The following is a 15951-nucleotide window of genomic DNA, read 5'->3' as shown; positions in this document are numbered from 1 at the left end:
GTCGCATTTGCGACCAGGGTTTGTAATTGTGAACTCAGACTTCTGCTAAGTTCGCATTTGCGAGTTGGGAATTGCGAACAACTTGTCGCATTTGCGACGACTGGCTAAAACAGGGGGGATCGCATTTGCAATAGAATCCTTGCAATTGCTAGGTAGGTTGGCCTAGACTACATTTTGCATTTGCGACCTTGCATTTGCGTGCCAGGCTTGCAGGCCTGCACTGGAAAAGATCAAAACCTACAATTCTCTAAGTCCAAAATCCACCCCGTGGCCTATCCAAAACTCACCCGAGCCCTCGAGGCTCCAAACCAAATATGCACACCAATCTAAAAAATCATACGGACTCTCTCGTGCATTCAAATCACCAAAATAACATCAACAACTATGAATTTAGCATCAAAATCATGAAATTTCTTAAGAACTTCAAATTTTCCAATTTTTCTCAAAAACGATCCGATTCACGTCGTTTCAAGTCCGTTTCTTACCAAATTTCACTGGCTTATCTTCAATCATATATAAGACCTGTACCGGGCGCCAGAACCAAAATATGGGCCCGATACATCAAGTTTTCAACACATTTCATTTCCAAAAACTCAATAATATTTCAGAAAACAATTTTCTTTAAAAATTCATTTCTCGGGCTTGGGACCTCGGAATTCGATTCCGGGCATACGCCCAAGTCCCATATTTTCCCACGGACCTTCCAGGACCGTCAAATTATGGGTCAGGATCCGTTTACCTAAAATGTTGACCGAAGTCAACTTAAATCTATTTTATAGTCAAAATTCATTATTTTTCACAGATTTTCACATAATGGCTTTCCGGCTAAGCGGCTAGATTGTGCACGCAAATTGAGGTAATGTTGAAAGAGCTTTTTGAGGCCCCGGAATGTAGGATTTAATTTTAAAATAAGTGATGACCTTTTGGGTTATCACAATTACAAGGATATGGAGCTAGTACAGTCATTCAATGACATGGTACGGGTTTGGACTAGTCTAATAGACTTTGTCAGCTCTAATCATGTACCTTGGGAACCTCCCACTTTTTCACCATAACCGTCGATTTATACTGCCCTGAGGTCGAGAGTCGATAGACCCTCGGGGGTGAATCTCGACCATAGCCTCGAGCTTGTGAAAACTTAATTGCGAGGCATCATAGTGACATAAAATTGAACCTCCCAATTTTACCGTATACAAAGGGTGAACTGTGATTTTGATTATTGTGATATGGTGGGATCGGGTTGCACGCCGCAACAATCTTTAGATTATGTTTTCCTTTGAATGTGTTAGCTAAACGATAGTCTTAAACTGTACTTCAGGATTGGTTATAGCTGAGCAATGATGATATGTTTCGAGAACTGTAATCATTCCTTGCAAGTTACTGCTTTATTTTATCTTGTTCTTCTTTCTGCTTTTATTATACAATGTATGCAGGTTATATTGTATCTTGTCTTAGTCTCGTTACTACTTCGTCGAGGTTAGGCTCGACACTTACCAGTACATGGGGTCGGTTGTACTGATACTGCACTCTATACTTTTTGTGCAGATTTTGGTACCGGCTCGGGTTGATCGAGATTTTAGCTTGCAGAGTTTTACAACTAAGAGACCCAAGGTAGTCCTACTGGCGTCCGCAGGCTCTGGCGCCCCCTTTTATTCTCCTACATTTACTGTTTTTACTTCCCTTCATAAACATTTGTATCTTCTTTCGAACAAATATTTATAGCAAATCTTAGTGTGTTCGTGGATTATGACACCGGATTTCGGGTAGTAATAGTAATAGTATTGGTAATAGTATATAAACAAAGAGGCTATTTACTTACTTCCGCATTTATTTTTATTGGTTTTAGCTTGTATATTATTAATCACTGAAACACAAAGGATTTGGCTAATTAAAACTCTAAAGTTAACTTGCCAAGCAAGTGTGATGTTAGGTGCCATCACTGTCCCGATGGTGGGGATTCCGGATCGTGACAGTTAAACTATTTTGTATGGGAATAAAGTTATCTATATCAGTTTGATATACGCTATATACGAAAGTATATTACATTCTCCCCTCACAAGTGCTTCAGGGTCAGAAACTAAATAATTCCATCGTATTATTAGTAATGTGCATCGTGTATTTTGATTAGCACCATAATACACAAATATGGGTTTCCAAAGTTGAGGAAGCAAGTTAGCTTTTTCTAACATGAGGGGGAGACAAGATACAATAGTTGCGAAAAAGTTACATAGAATGAATTCTCAATTATACCTCTACATATTTGGAAAAGATAATATGAACTTGAAGTTAATAAAAAGATAAGTCATGTGTAATATATTGCAAAGCATGCCAGACACATTTGCTAACCCAAAGAAAGTAACTATATTCTCACTGAAAATGATCCTATTAGAATAAGTCCTAGAAGGACAAAGTCTATGATATGCTTAAAGCGTATAGACAAATCGGTTTCAAATAAAATTCTTGATAAAGAAGATGAGAAAATGATCAAAATGATCATAATAAAGAGGCAAGTGATCTAGAAGATCACATGACATAATACTTCATAAAAACTCAGGAGAGGTTTAGGTACCTGAAAATATGAATGAAGAGATCTCTATGTTATGTCTTTATGAAAAAATATTGGAACCGATATAAAATATTTGTCGACGACATCTATAATAGCGCTAAATATATATGAGGATCTTAAGTCTGGAGAAACAATTCAAGTAGAATTTGGTTTCATATGAAAGACATGTAGTTTTGGACATATAGTTCAAACACTTGAAAGTATAAAGTTAATGATATGTGCAATCAGTTTTCGATATCTTATTTGTCTAGCATGACATGAAAACTTGATATGCATCTAATTAAAGTGTATTATATGACTTATTCGACTTAACTTATATGACAATCCTTGAAAGATTTAAATCGCTTAAAGCATATACAATTCTTGGTCATGAAGTACCATATCTTAAGTGCTATTTGTGCACATATGTATTTTGCTATAACTATAAGCATGATAATGTGATAACGATGATTTTCAAGGTGCAACATACTCATTGGAGTTAATATGGCCATTTTATTCATCAAGTCTCTGTCTACGTTAACCTTCAAGAAGCTAGTGCACAAGATTGGAATGCGAAGGCTCAAGGACGTGAATTGATTCTCTCATCAGGGGGAGTTAATACGTGTTGTACTCTTTTTCCCTTACAAGGCTTTGTACCAATGGGTTTTCTATGCAAGGTTTTTAACGAGACAACTAAAAGGCGTATTGGTAGATACGTGTACTCTTTTTCCTTCACTAGAATTTTTTTCTCACTGGATTTTATTTTAGTTAAGGTTTTAACGAGACACATTATCTGTTGAATAGACATTCAAGGTGGAGCATTATAAATAGAGTTTTATTTAAGGTGAATGTCTATATTTTCGAGAGATTGTAGGGATTTTACTTGGTGGCTAAGTCACTCTTTCCCTCTAAATAGAGGGGTCCTATTCCATTGTAGTTCATCCCAAATCAATAAGAATCCTCTCTCTACTTTTCTTTGTAATACTGTTCTTCTTCTTTTATTTTACATAACACGCACCAAAGTATATTCACACTGCTATTTTCTGGGTTTTTCACTTTTAGCCCGCACCAGAAACTATTTACATTCGATAGCCGAAAAAGTGTATAGTTTTTGTATATAACATACATAATGTGTGTGTATATATATTCAGCTACTATTATTTTGAGAGTGGATATAGCCACCTGATCTTTGGATCATAAGCAGTTTTATTCTTGAAAATCACGTCTAAAGCATCAAATTCTAGTTAGCAATGTAGGGAATGTAGTGCAAGTATTATTCTGAAAGTTTGAAGTATTTGAGGAAAAATAAGATATAAGTCTGACAAGAGATGATCGTCTTTTTTGTCCTTTGAATTGCTTAACTCATATATTTTTAATATATTCTTATTTTTAATTGTCATTCTATCCCGTATAAAATAATGTATATATACTAGTGACCGTAAATATTCAGATTTGGAAGCCTAAATGAGACATTAAGTAACTTGATGAACGTGTTTAATTTGTCTCATATTTAGTTATCAAGAAATTAAACAGACTGTCACTTCCTCAATATTTATAACATAATAATGGTAGAGATGATATTAATTAATTAGTTGCCCTAGCAGCGAGATAGTGACAGTATTCAATTTGGTCCGTGTATTTGCAACTAAATGTTTTTAGTCAAAGTAGAGACTTTCATTATTAGGCCCAAGACACTTATTTCAATCCTTTAAAGAAAAAAAAAAACTTCTAGAAGAGTTTAGAAACTGCCAAATTTATATTGCATAGCTATGTGAAGTCCTGCATGTAAAGCTCTTATACACCAAGCATATTTGTGGTAAAATGGATTGTCTTGTTATAAATTATACTCCAGTGATTTCAAGTTAATATACATTAATAAGTGGGTTCACATGCGGAGGCGGACCTATATATGTACAAAGAGGAGGGATCACTAGACTCCGTTAACCTTAACAAAAATTGTAGATATATGTGCATATATATTAAAAATAGTAATATATTTTATCTGGAACCCTTAAGATCAAAATTTCTATGGGACATTGGTTGAGTAGTCCGCTCATGTGCTCTATTACCTTCAAATCTTGGGTCCGCCTCTATTCACATGCAAATATTTATAAATATTTAATAATTTTTTAATACATATACAAAATTTGGAAAAACCTGCTTGATTCACATAAATTGCAGTATTGTATATGTTAGGTCCGCTCCTGCTCATAGTGACTTTAGGTAAGGCATGTATTTGCATTACATGATTAGAAATGACTGTTACAGTAGAGATAGAAGTCTTGACATTTTCTTTTGTGTGTTTCACTTCTTTGAGTAAATCCTAGACTTTTCAAGGTTCATTATTCTCTGATAAAATTGTTTGTATACTGTATTTGTAAATTAATTCTGAAAAAAATAAAATAATATATAAACAGAAAATGTAAACAAAACAAAATTAATCCGAGCTCACTAAATTCACAGTGTTTCCTTAAGGATTTTTAATCCCTTCCTAGCACCCAAGGTTATGGATTATTTCCTCCTAGGATAGAACAAATTACACACTGATGTAGTGGTACTTCAAACCCCAGTGTTTTAGCGAACACAAAGTTCGGTAGCAAATCACACTTACTGTTGCTTTCTTTGATGTTAAGAGTATGCAGAAGAAAGGAGGAGAACTCAGAAAATCGTATGGAAATTCTGAGAGAATGGACTTGTATTTATAGCCAATGTTGGGCTGAAAACTGAAGAGGTGCAACTCTTCAGAATGGTTGTTTATGCAAAACGGCCATAGCATAAATGTCATAACATAAATGGCTAATTTATGTAATAATAAACGGGGAATTGAAGAGGGTGGTTAATTTTCGGTTACAAAAACAGAAAACTGGTGGATTTATTATTAATATTATTAAATTTAATATTAATATTCAGTTATTAAAACATATATTTAATAACATTTGTGTTAGTATTTACTATTAACAAATAAATTTGGTCCAAAAAATTAATCAATCAATCATTTGACCGAAGCCGAAGCCGAAGCCAATGCCGAAGCCGAGCCGAGCGAACTACGACAGTGCTAGGCTTGCCTTCTTCTCAACTCTTTAAGAGCTAGAAGAAGAGCAATTGCTTATATACCCATTAAAAACCTCTTCCTCATCCAATATGGGACAATATCTCTTCATCAAGGAGGGAATCTCAAATGAAACTCAAATATTTCATTTTTCCTCCATTTTCAATTCACCCTCTTTTAAGCATTAATCTACTTAAAAAATCCAACAATCCCCCACATGTAGGGGTGGCAAAATGGTTCAAAGAAAACAGTTAACCACTCATATTATCCACTAAAAAATGGGCTGGATAATGAACTTTTTAAAAATGGGTCAAATATGGATAAGAACCATATTATCCATTTAGAAAATGGATAACCAATGAGTAATCAATGGATAACCAGTGAGTCTAACTTTTACATTTGTTAAGCCTCAAATTGGGGGTTCCTCAAGTTAGGGAGACTAAGAATTCTCCCAAAAGTGATTATATACAAGAAGTCATGGATAATATGGGTAACCCATATTATCCGCCGGTTAACCCGATTTTTATTCGTATTAAATATGGGTCGGGTCGGATAATTAATCTATTTTTTCATTACACGTTTTCAACCCGAACCATATCTGACCCGACCCGACCCGCCCGTTTTCCACTCCTACCCACATTAATGGGTAATGGCTATATCACGGAAATATGCATGAAAAACTATTTGATTCGCAAGCAAGGATTAATTACATCTGGATAAGTAGGTTTCCCTTTGAACTTTCCGTAGTAAACTTATGTCGTATATACTCTGTCAATCGGTAGATTTGATATCTTTGAACTGTCGAACTTTGGTGTATACCTAGACAACTATAAGTCACACAATCAACCTTTAACCGTCTTTGGTTCTCATTATTGTGTTCGTTTTAGCCATGAACACCGCCTGGTTTCATAAGTGCGTAGAGAACTGGCCTTACTTCTCCTTGAAACGGCTAACACTTCACACTTATATAGGTGATTCCTAAACGTATCATCCCGTAAATACACTATTTGATATACCCCGTATCAATTTTAGAACTCATTAAAAAGCCTTAATGCTTTATCCTTGGTACTGAACATTATCTCATCACGAGAATGAACCAAAATTTTAGTTGACAATGTTGAACCGTCATTAATGACTTTGTTTGATCTCCTTGAACTTAGATCTTGGGATCTCCAGTATTCTAGGTAGAGTTACCGCCACAATGACTTGTTCTCGGCCATAGTCCCATTTCCCTTGATGATTTCTCAACTTCCTCTCTAGTTAGACCTTTTGTAAGGGGATCTGACACATTATCACTTGACTTTACATAGTCAATCGTGATAATTCCTCTAGAGAGTAATTGCCTAACGGTTTTACGTCTTCGTCATATATGACGAGATTTATTGTTATACATAACGCTCTCAGCCCTTCCAATTGCCGCTTGACTATCACAATGTATGCATATTGGTGTCAACGATTTGGGCCAAAATAGAATGTCTTCCAAGAAATTCCGGAGCCATTCAGCTTCTTCACCGGCTTTATCTAAGGCTATGAATTCAGCCTTCATTATAGAGCGGGAAATACAAGTTTGTTTGGACGATTTCCAAGATACCACTCCTCCACCAATAGTGAATACATATCTATTAGTGGACTTCGAATCAGCTGAATCGGTAATCCAATTTGTATCACAGTATCCCTCAATCACCGTAAGATATTTACTATAGTGCAAAGCAAAGCCCTGGGTATATTCTAAATATCCCAAAACTCGTTTCATTGCCATCCAATGAGATTGACCTGGATTGCTCGTGTATCGACTCAATTTACTTATAACACAAGTTATATTTGATTGTGTACAATTCATGATGTACATTAAGTATCCCAAAAAGCAAACATAATCCAATTGTGATATGCTTTGGCCTTTGTTCTTTGCTAATGCAAAATTCACGTCAATTGGAGTCTTTGCAACTTTAAACATTAAGTGCTTGGATTTTTCATGTACTGTAATATAATTGATTGTGACAATGCCAGACCTTGAAGAGTTTTATGGATCTTAATCCCCAGAATTACATCAACAACTCCCAAGTCCTTCATATCAAACTTGCTAGTTAGCATACACTTAGTAGCATTTATGTTGGCAATGTCATTACTCATTATCAGCATATCGTCCACATATAAACAAACAATGACTATGTGATTTGGAATATTTTTAATGTATACACATTTATCACATTCATTTATCTTAAAACAATTTGACAATATTGTTTGGTCAAATTTCGCATGCCATTGTTTGGGTGCTTGTTTTAGTCCGTAAAGGGACTTAACAAGTCTACATACCTTCTTTTCTTTACCTGGAACCACAAACCCTTCAGGTTGTTCCATGTAGATTTCTTTCTCCAAATCTCCATTCAAGAAGGTCGTCTTAACGTCCATTTGATTAATTTCAAGACCATATACCGCAGCTAATGCTATTAACATTTGTATGGACATAATTCTTGTAACTGCAGAGTATGTATTAAAGTAGTCAAGACCTTCTCGTTGTCTATACCCTTTGACTACAAGTCTAAACATAAATTTATCAATAGTGCCATTATCTTTCATTTTCCTCTTAAAAATCCATTTAGAACCCAAAGGTTTATTTCCAGGAGAAAGATCAACCAATTCCCATGTATGGTTTTTCAATATAGATTCTATTTCACTATTGACTGCCTCTTTCAAAATAATGATTCCAAAGAAGACATATCTTCTTTAAATGTTCGAGGCTCATTTTCCAATAAGAAAGTTACAAAATCTGGTCCAAATGAAGTAGACGTTCTTCGACGTTTACTACGTCTTGGATCCTCCTGATAAAATTTACTTTCTTTTGGTTCTTCCCGAGGTCGTTTAGATCCTTCACCAATCGACTCACATTCCTTTTTATATGGATATATATTTTCAAAGAACTTAGCATTATCTGATTCTATAACTGTATTATTATGAATGTCGGGATTTTCTGATTTATGAACCAGAAATCGATATGCTTTACTATTAGTCGCGTATTCTATGAAAACACAATCAATGATTTTCGGTTCTATTTTAACCCTTTTGGGTTTAGGAACTTGCACTTTTGCCAAACACCCCCACACTTTAAAATAATTCAACTTGGGCTTCCTTCCTTTCCATTTTTCATATGGAATGGATTGTGTTTTGCTATGGGGTACTCAATTTAGTATCCAGTTAGCCGTAAGAATGGCTTCCCACCACAAGTTTTGTGGCAAACCAGAACTTATCAGCAATGCGTTCATTATCTCCTTTAATGAATGATTCTTTCTTTTTGCAATCCCATTGGATTGGGGCATGTAAGAAGCCGTTGTTTAATGAATAATTCTATACTCTAAACATATTTGTTCGAGCGGAGATTCATATTCACCATCCCTATCACTTCTTATCATTTTGATTTTCTTGTTAAGTTGCATTTCAACTTCATTTTTGTATTGCTTGAATACGTCTATTGCTTCATCTTTACTATTAAGTAAGTAAACATAGCAACATCGAGTACTATCATCAATAAAAGTTATGAAATACTTCTTTCCACCGTGAGATGGTATTGACTTCATGTCGCAAATATATGTGTGAATTAAGTCTAAAGGATTTGAATTCCGTTAAACTGACTTATAAGGATGTTTAACATACTTAGATTCCACACATATTTGACATTTTGATTTATCGCATTCAAATTAGGCAATACTTCCAAGTTAATCATTTTCCGCAAGGTTTTACAATTGACATGACCCAAATGTATATGGCATAATTCATTTGACTCAAGTAAGTAAGACGAAGCTGAAATTTTATTATTATTCTTAACAACCATTACATTCAGCTTGAAAATGCCCTCAGTGAGGTAACCTTTTCCTACAAATATTTCCTTCTTACTTATTACAACCTTATCGGATACAAAAATACACTTAAAACCATTCTTAACAAGAAGTCAGCAGAGGCTAAATTCTTCCTAATCTCGGGAACATAAATGACATTGTTCAAGGTCACCACCTTGCCAGAAGTCATTTTCAGAAAAATCTTCTCACATCCTTCAATCTTGGTCGTTGCAGCATTTCCCATAGAAAGCGGCTCTTCGGGTCCAACAGGAGCATATGTAGCAAAAGCTTCCCTAACAGCACAAACATGATGAGTGGCTTCCGAATCAATCCACCACGCCTTAGGATTTCCCACCAGGTTGCATTCAGAAAGCATAACACACAAGTCATCAATATCTTCATGTTTTTCAACCATGTTTGCTTGACCCTTGTTCTTGTCTTTCTTCAGAGCACGACACTCCGTAGATTTGTGTCCAGCTTTCCCACAGTTGTGGTAATTTTTGTTGAACCGCTTTTTGCTTGGGTTGCTTTTTGGTCCAGAAGCCTGCTTCATCTTTCTCTTATTTTGAGAAGTATCCTCGACAATATTTGCTCCCATTATTGTGAGTTTCCACGGCCTCTCTTTTCAGCAACTTTGTTGTCTTCTTCGATTCTCAACCGAACAATGAGATCTTCAGGGACATCTCATTTCGTTTGTGTTTCAAGTAATTTTTGAAGTCCTTCTACAAAGGAGGCAACTTCTTAATCATCGCTGCTACTTGGAATGCTTCATTGATGACAAGACCTTCAATGAAAATTCTGTTAGTAAAAATACTAAAAATTACTACTGTCAACATCCGAATTAATTCGATTTATATCTTCAACAAGGAGATCGTGAATAATCACTTGCAATTCCTGGACTTGGGTAATAACATACTTGCTATCTACCATTTTGTAATCCAAAAATTTAGCGGCAACGAATTTCTTCAACCCTGCATCTTCAGTTTTATATTTCTTTTCAAGCGCAGTCCACAATTCTTTTGATATTTCCACGCCACTGTAGACGTTATACAGATCGTCCTCCAGTCCGTTAAGAACATAATTCTTTCAATGCCGGTGCCAATGCTGGTGTTCGGCTTGTCGACGTATTGGCAGTCACCATTGAAACAGCTTGGGTTTCATTATCATTAGTCATTTTTGTAAAAGAATGACACTAGCACACGTTAAAATCACGTAGATTTTAATCTCCAACGGAGCATAAAATCACAAAGGTTTTAATCTCCAGAATAGTAAATATAATACAAATACAGAAAATAATTAAATTTCTTAAGCTTGTTCATATAATGTATTTGTAAACTAATTCTAGAAAAGAATATAAACAGAAAATGTAAACGAAATAAAAATTAATCCGAGCCCACTGAATTTATAGTGTTTCCTTAAGAAATTTAATCCCTTCCTAGTACCCAAGGTTATGGATTATTTTCTCCAAGGATAGAACAAATTACACACTGGTGTAGTGGTATTTCAAACCCCGGTATTTCAGCGAATACAAAGTTCCGTAGCGAATCACACTTACTGTTTCTTTTTTTAATGTTAAGACTATGCCGAAGAAAGGAGGAGAACTCAGAAAATCGTATTAAAATTTTGAGAGAATGGACTTGTATTTATAGCCAATGTTGGACTGAAAACTGAAGAGGTACAACTCTTCAGAATGACTGTTTATGCAAAACGGCCATAGCATAAATGCCATAACATAAATGACTTATTTATGAAATAATAAACCGGAAATTGAAGAGGGTGGTTAATTTTCTGTTACAAAAACAGAAAACGGAAAAATGAAAAACAGTTGGATTTAATATTAATATTGTGTTATTAAAACGGATATTTAATAATATTTGTGTTAATATTTATTATTAAAAATAAATTTGGTCCAAAAAATTAATCAATCAATCATTTGACCGAAGCCGAAGTCGAGCCGAGCAACGACGGCGGCGGCGCAAGGCTTGCCTTCTTCTCAACTCTTTAAGAGCTAGAAGAAGAGCAATTGCTTATATACTCATAAAAAACCTCTTCCTCCTCCAATATGGGAGAATGTCCCTTCATCAAGGAGAGAATCTCAAATAAAACTCAAATATTTCATTTTCCCTCCATTTCCCATTCACCTTCTTTTAAGTATTAATATACTTAAAAAACCCAACAAAAATAACTTTAAAAAAAAAAATTGAGAGTGTCGATGATTGAGTCACAGTTCTTAATTTGGTCAACCTAAGTAGAATCAAGTCATCAGCAGAAAACAAGTGAAATATGGAAACACCAATTATTGTGATTTTAATACAGTTTCGACATTAAAAAAATTTCTTAAAACGTAGGTTTTGGATTAGATAAGGTAGGAGAATTGGAAAAAGAATCCTAGCTATTACTTTTTTTCTTGGACCATTCCTAGTACCTTCACATGGTGAATTAAAATATCACAATAATCTTTCTAACCTTAGGACTTGCTCAAACCATGGTTTTGCAGTCAAATAATTTTTCAGAATATACATATAGGACATCAGGTAGGATGTATTCAAGTCAATTTTTAGACTAGGGATGTGTTTGGTTGGAAAATATTTTTCTGAAAAATAAGTGATTTTCTTATTTATTTTCTAGTGTTTGGTTAAATAACAGAAAATACTTTGTGGAAAATAAGTAATTTATATGTCACAGTTGTCGATTGCGATTTATAGTCCTTTATAAATCGCAATTTACCATTTATAAGTCACAATTGTGGATTGCGATTATAAGTCGTATTTGCTGATTGCGAACTCACATTTTTCAATTTGCAAATACGATTTATAAATCGCAATTGACTAAAGACTTGAAAATCGTAATTGACAAATGCGATTTCCGTGCAAACAATGTATTGCGTTCAGAAATTAATTAAATATATACAATACTTTAAATTTGGAACCTAGTTATTAGCACTTAAAGTAGTCCTTCTTTTCTTTACTCATTGCTACATATGTAATTTCCATAATCAAATCCTTTTAGCTCTATCTTCAACTTGTACATAGCTATAATAATTGGTTCTATCAAATAGAAAGAACTAGAAGATATTAACTTGGTGAAAAATGATGCAACTTTGTCATGTATATTAGCTTTGATTATAAAACTTTACATAATATCTTTTAATTCTATTTACTCCTTTATTCTCATAAAATAACCTATTCCCCTAATCAATTTTCAAATTGTAACTTTGGCATTTGTAGTTATTCTGATCATAACGAGTGAGATACATTCCTGTACAATTGCAAACTAACTGACTTTAGGCAAATGGTTGTATATATACGAACTGTAAATAACTATGAACTTCGTCGCCGTTTTATCGTTTAATTACTCGTAGCTAACAAATTTTTTTGATAATCTGTCGTTAATCCGTAGCTAAGTAGAATTAGCAACGAATTTTACTGTTTAGCAACAGAATTTGTCCGTCGCTAATTCCTGGCTTTTAGTTGTACTTCCCTGTTTCGTTTTTAATTTGTTTCGCAATATTATTGCTTCTTCTTATTTTATTTTTTTGTTATCTAATATCATTGTAAATGTCTAAATGATATCGATATTTCTTTTTTCAATACGTATACTCTTCCTCTAATATATCTCTATTCTACAAAACCTATAAACAAAAAAAAGAGGGAGAGATTGTTGAGAAGAAAAATTATCCTCAATCCAATGAACAAGTATACGCATAAGTAAAACAAATCTCTTCTTTTAACTTCTAGACATACAATCTATGTTGCGCAGACTCTCCAAAATACTACCGTACCCGTGTTGGATTCTCCAAAAATACACTGCTTTTGAAGAATCCAACACGCACCCCACAACATTTTCGGAGAGTCCGAGCAACATAGCATACAATTGAAATAAAAGCAAAAAAAAAAAAGGTACAAAAGCAGCTTCAAATATTTGAATTGTGATATCTCTTTCTAGACATTCAAATTCAAATTCTTGATCACCCACAAGCAAATAGTAGCACTAATAAACAACAGGCAATAATAAGTTACAAACTCTCGAATGAGTAGAAGAAGCAATGGCAAATGAGTTAAAGAACGGCGCATGGTGAAGTAAGAGTGCTAGGGCTGAGAAGAAGAGAAGAGCACCATGCAAAAGAAGCAGGCGATAAAGGGAAATTAGCCAGCGGACTGCATGTTCCAAAATAATTCTCTGATGGAATTCGCGACGTTATTAGTTGTGATCTTTCTTGTGCTTCATTTGTTGAGTCATTACAGGCCGTGCTAACTGATTCAACTCGGTTGTTTGAGGAGGAAGAAGGACGAAGGAACTCTCGCCATTCTGCAGCAATGCTATTTCTTGGTAATGAAACTGGTGAGAGATCAAGTGGAGGAGGAGCCACATCTTGTAAACGCCTCGAGCTGGCACTAGAACTAGAGCCAGAGCCAGAACCAGAGCTAGAATTGGAGCTGCATTGAAAATCAGGTGCAGCAGTCAACATTTGGACGACTTCCTTGAAATTAACAGGTTCCACTCTGTATATTTTAGGACGTGTCGGTGGCAATGGCGCAATTGGTTGTTTTGTCATAGGTTTTAATGGGAGCCTACGAACTCCATGAAGTGAGGAATGAAATGAAGGTAATGGTTTGTTTTTCTTTACTTCTTGTGGATATGTAGAATATGGATTAGAACTATAGGAAGAAGAATTAGAAGAAGAGGAAATAGCATATGAATAAGAATCCATTTTAATTTTCTATGTTTCAAACTTGTGTGTAAGTTTGTATTAGCAAGAAAACTTACTATGAATATATTTTTGCGGCTTTTGCTTTTCCTTATATATATAGAAACTTCTTTTTAAATGAATACCTGAAAAAGATAGAAGATTAAAATAATCTGGACAAATTTATTAGAATAAGTGAAATTTGTCTAAAGCGTCGGCTATGGCTGAATACGATGTAACATTACCACTTGCTATATGTATGTCTAATACAGCTCTTATTTGACCTCTATTATAAAATTGCCTCCATTATTGTTTTTTTCTTACATATATAGTCCCTTTGAATCGCTCCGTTCTATCTTGGCATTTTTTTCTATTTTTTTATTTAATTATTTTGTCTCGATCCAAAATCTTAATCTATCGTGATGACGCCTATCGTGGTACTAGGCAAGCCGACATTTACGAATAACTCCAACACTTTAACAAAAATGGATTTTTAAAGCAGTTTTAAATAGCAACTTCTCTTAAACATGATAAAAAGATCCAAACACAACGTGGAAAACTCCCAAATCGACGTGTCACAGAGTACATGAGTATCTAAGTGTCACAGGTCTGGAATATAGTATCTAAGATATTCCGAAACTAGATACAATAAAAAGGAAAGATAGGAAAGGAGAAAACAAGGACTGTGAACGCCGGGCAGCTACCTCGAATTCTTCCAAGGATCAACTGCGCATAATATCAACACCCACCGTGTCCGGAAATACCTGGATCTGCACATGAAGTGTAAGGTGTAGCGTGAGTACAACCAACTCAATAAGTAACAATACTAAATAAAGAACTGAAAATAGTGACAAGCTCTGTAGTTATAGCTCAATTTCGGTAATTTCAACATAGGAAAAATAGGCATGCTTTCAATTTCGATAATTTAGGCCAAATCAGTCATCTCATATCAAATTCAAGTAAAACAGAATATAACATCTTTCAGAAAACTTCCCGACAACAATAATAAAATCAAGAGCATCCTCTCAGAGCAACAGCCACTCAATCTTTCTCAATAGCTCGTACTCAATAGTTACCTGTGCTCACTGGGGGTATGTACAAACTCCGGAGGAGCTCCTTCAGCCCAAGCGCTATATTGCCACGGCGTGCAGCCCGATTCCACAAATATATATATAGCCATAAGGCTCATTGCGGCGTGCAAATCCACATATATACAACCCTAAGGCTTGTTGCGGCGTGCCAACCCGATTCACATACATGCAGCACTATGGATCGTTGTGGAGTGCAACCCCATCCACATATATACATATCGCTCACAGCTCGGCACTCAGGCCCTAACTCAGTCACCAACCTCTCCAGTCTCTGGGTCTCTCAAAAATCATAAAAATCAGCTCAAACAGAATGATGTAATGTATCAGCAAGAAACAAGAAGAAACTGAGATAGGATATGCAAAAAAGACCGTGACTGAGCACAAAACATCAATTAGCAAATAATTCAACAAGTACCCGACCCCCTTTACAGTACCAGCCTTTAGTCTAAACATAATTTCTAACATGCTTTGCAGTCAAATTCTATAACATATGAAGAGCATATTAGCAAACAACAAATTATTCAACTTCATAGTTCCACGGAACGGACCAAGTCATAATTTTTACGGTGCACGGCCATACGCCCGTCACCTAGCATGTGCATCACCTCCAAACCAATCATGAGATATATAATACGGGGTTTCATACCCTCAGAACCAAGCATGTGCATCACCTCCAAACCTAGCATGTGCATCACCTCCAAACCAATCATGAGATATATAATACGGGGTTTCATACCCTCAGAACCAAA

At 35.1% G+C, this 15951-nt stretch overlaps 1 protein-coding gene across 1 annotated transcript; it reads right to left on the bottom strand.

The window, feature by feature from the left end:
• Positions 1-13481: 13481 nt before the first annotated feature.
• On the bottom strand, positions 13482-14135 carry LOC142164967 (uncharacterized). The gene has a single exon (XM_075223632.1). It carries the CDS (start codon positions 14133-14135, stop codon positions 13482-13484), a length of 654 nt encoding a protein of 217 aa, XP_075079733.1.
• Positions 14136-15951: the final 1816 nt, after the last annotated feature.

Source organism: Nicotiana tabacum, chromosome 10, assembly GCF_000715075.1.
Source record: "Nicotiana tabacum cultivar K326 chromosome 10, ASM71507v2, whole genome shotgun sequence".
In the NCBI taxonomy this organism is placed as follows: domain Eukaryota; kingdom Viridiplantae; phylum Streptophyta; class Magnoliopsida; order Solanales; family Solanaceae; genus Nicotiana; species Nicotiana tabacum.
Note: the sequence above shows the minus strand (reverse complement) of the source record. Positions and strands in the feature narration are given on the sequence as shown.

Excerpts from the sequence above, each read along its gene's own strand:
- LOC142164967 (XM_075223632.1), bottom strand. The coding sequence starts at position 14,135 with ATGGATTCTTATTCATATGCTATTTCCTCTTCTTCTAATTCTTCTTCC.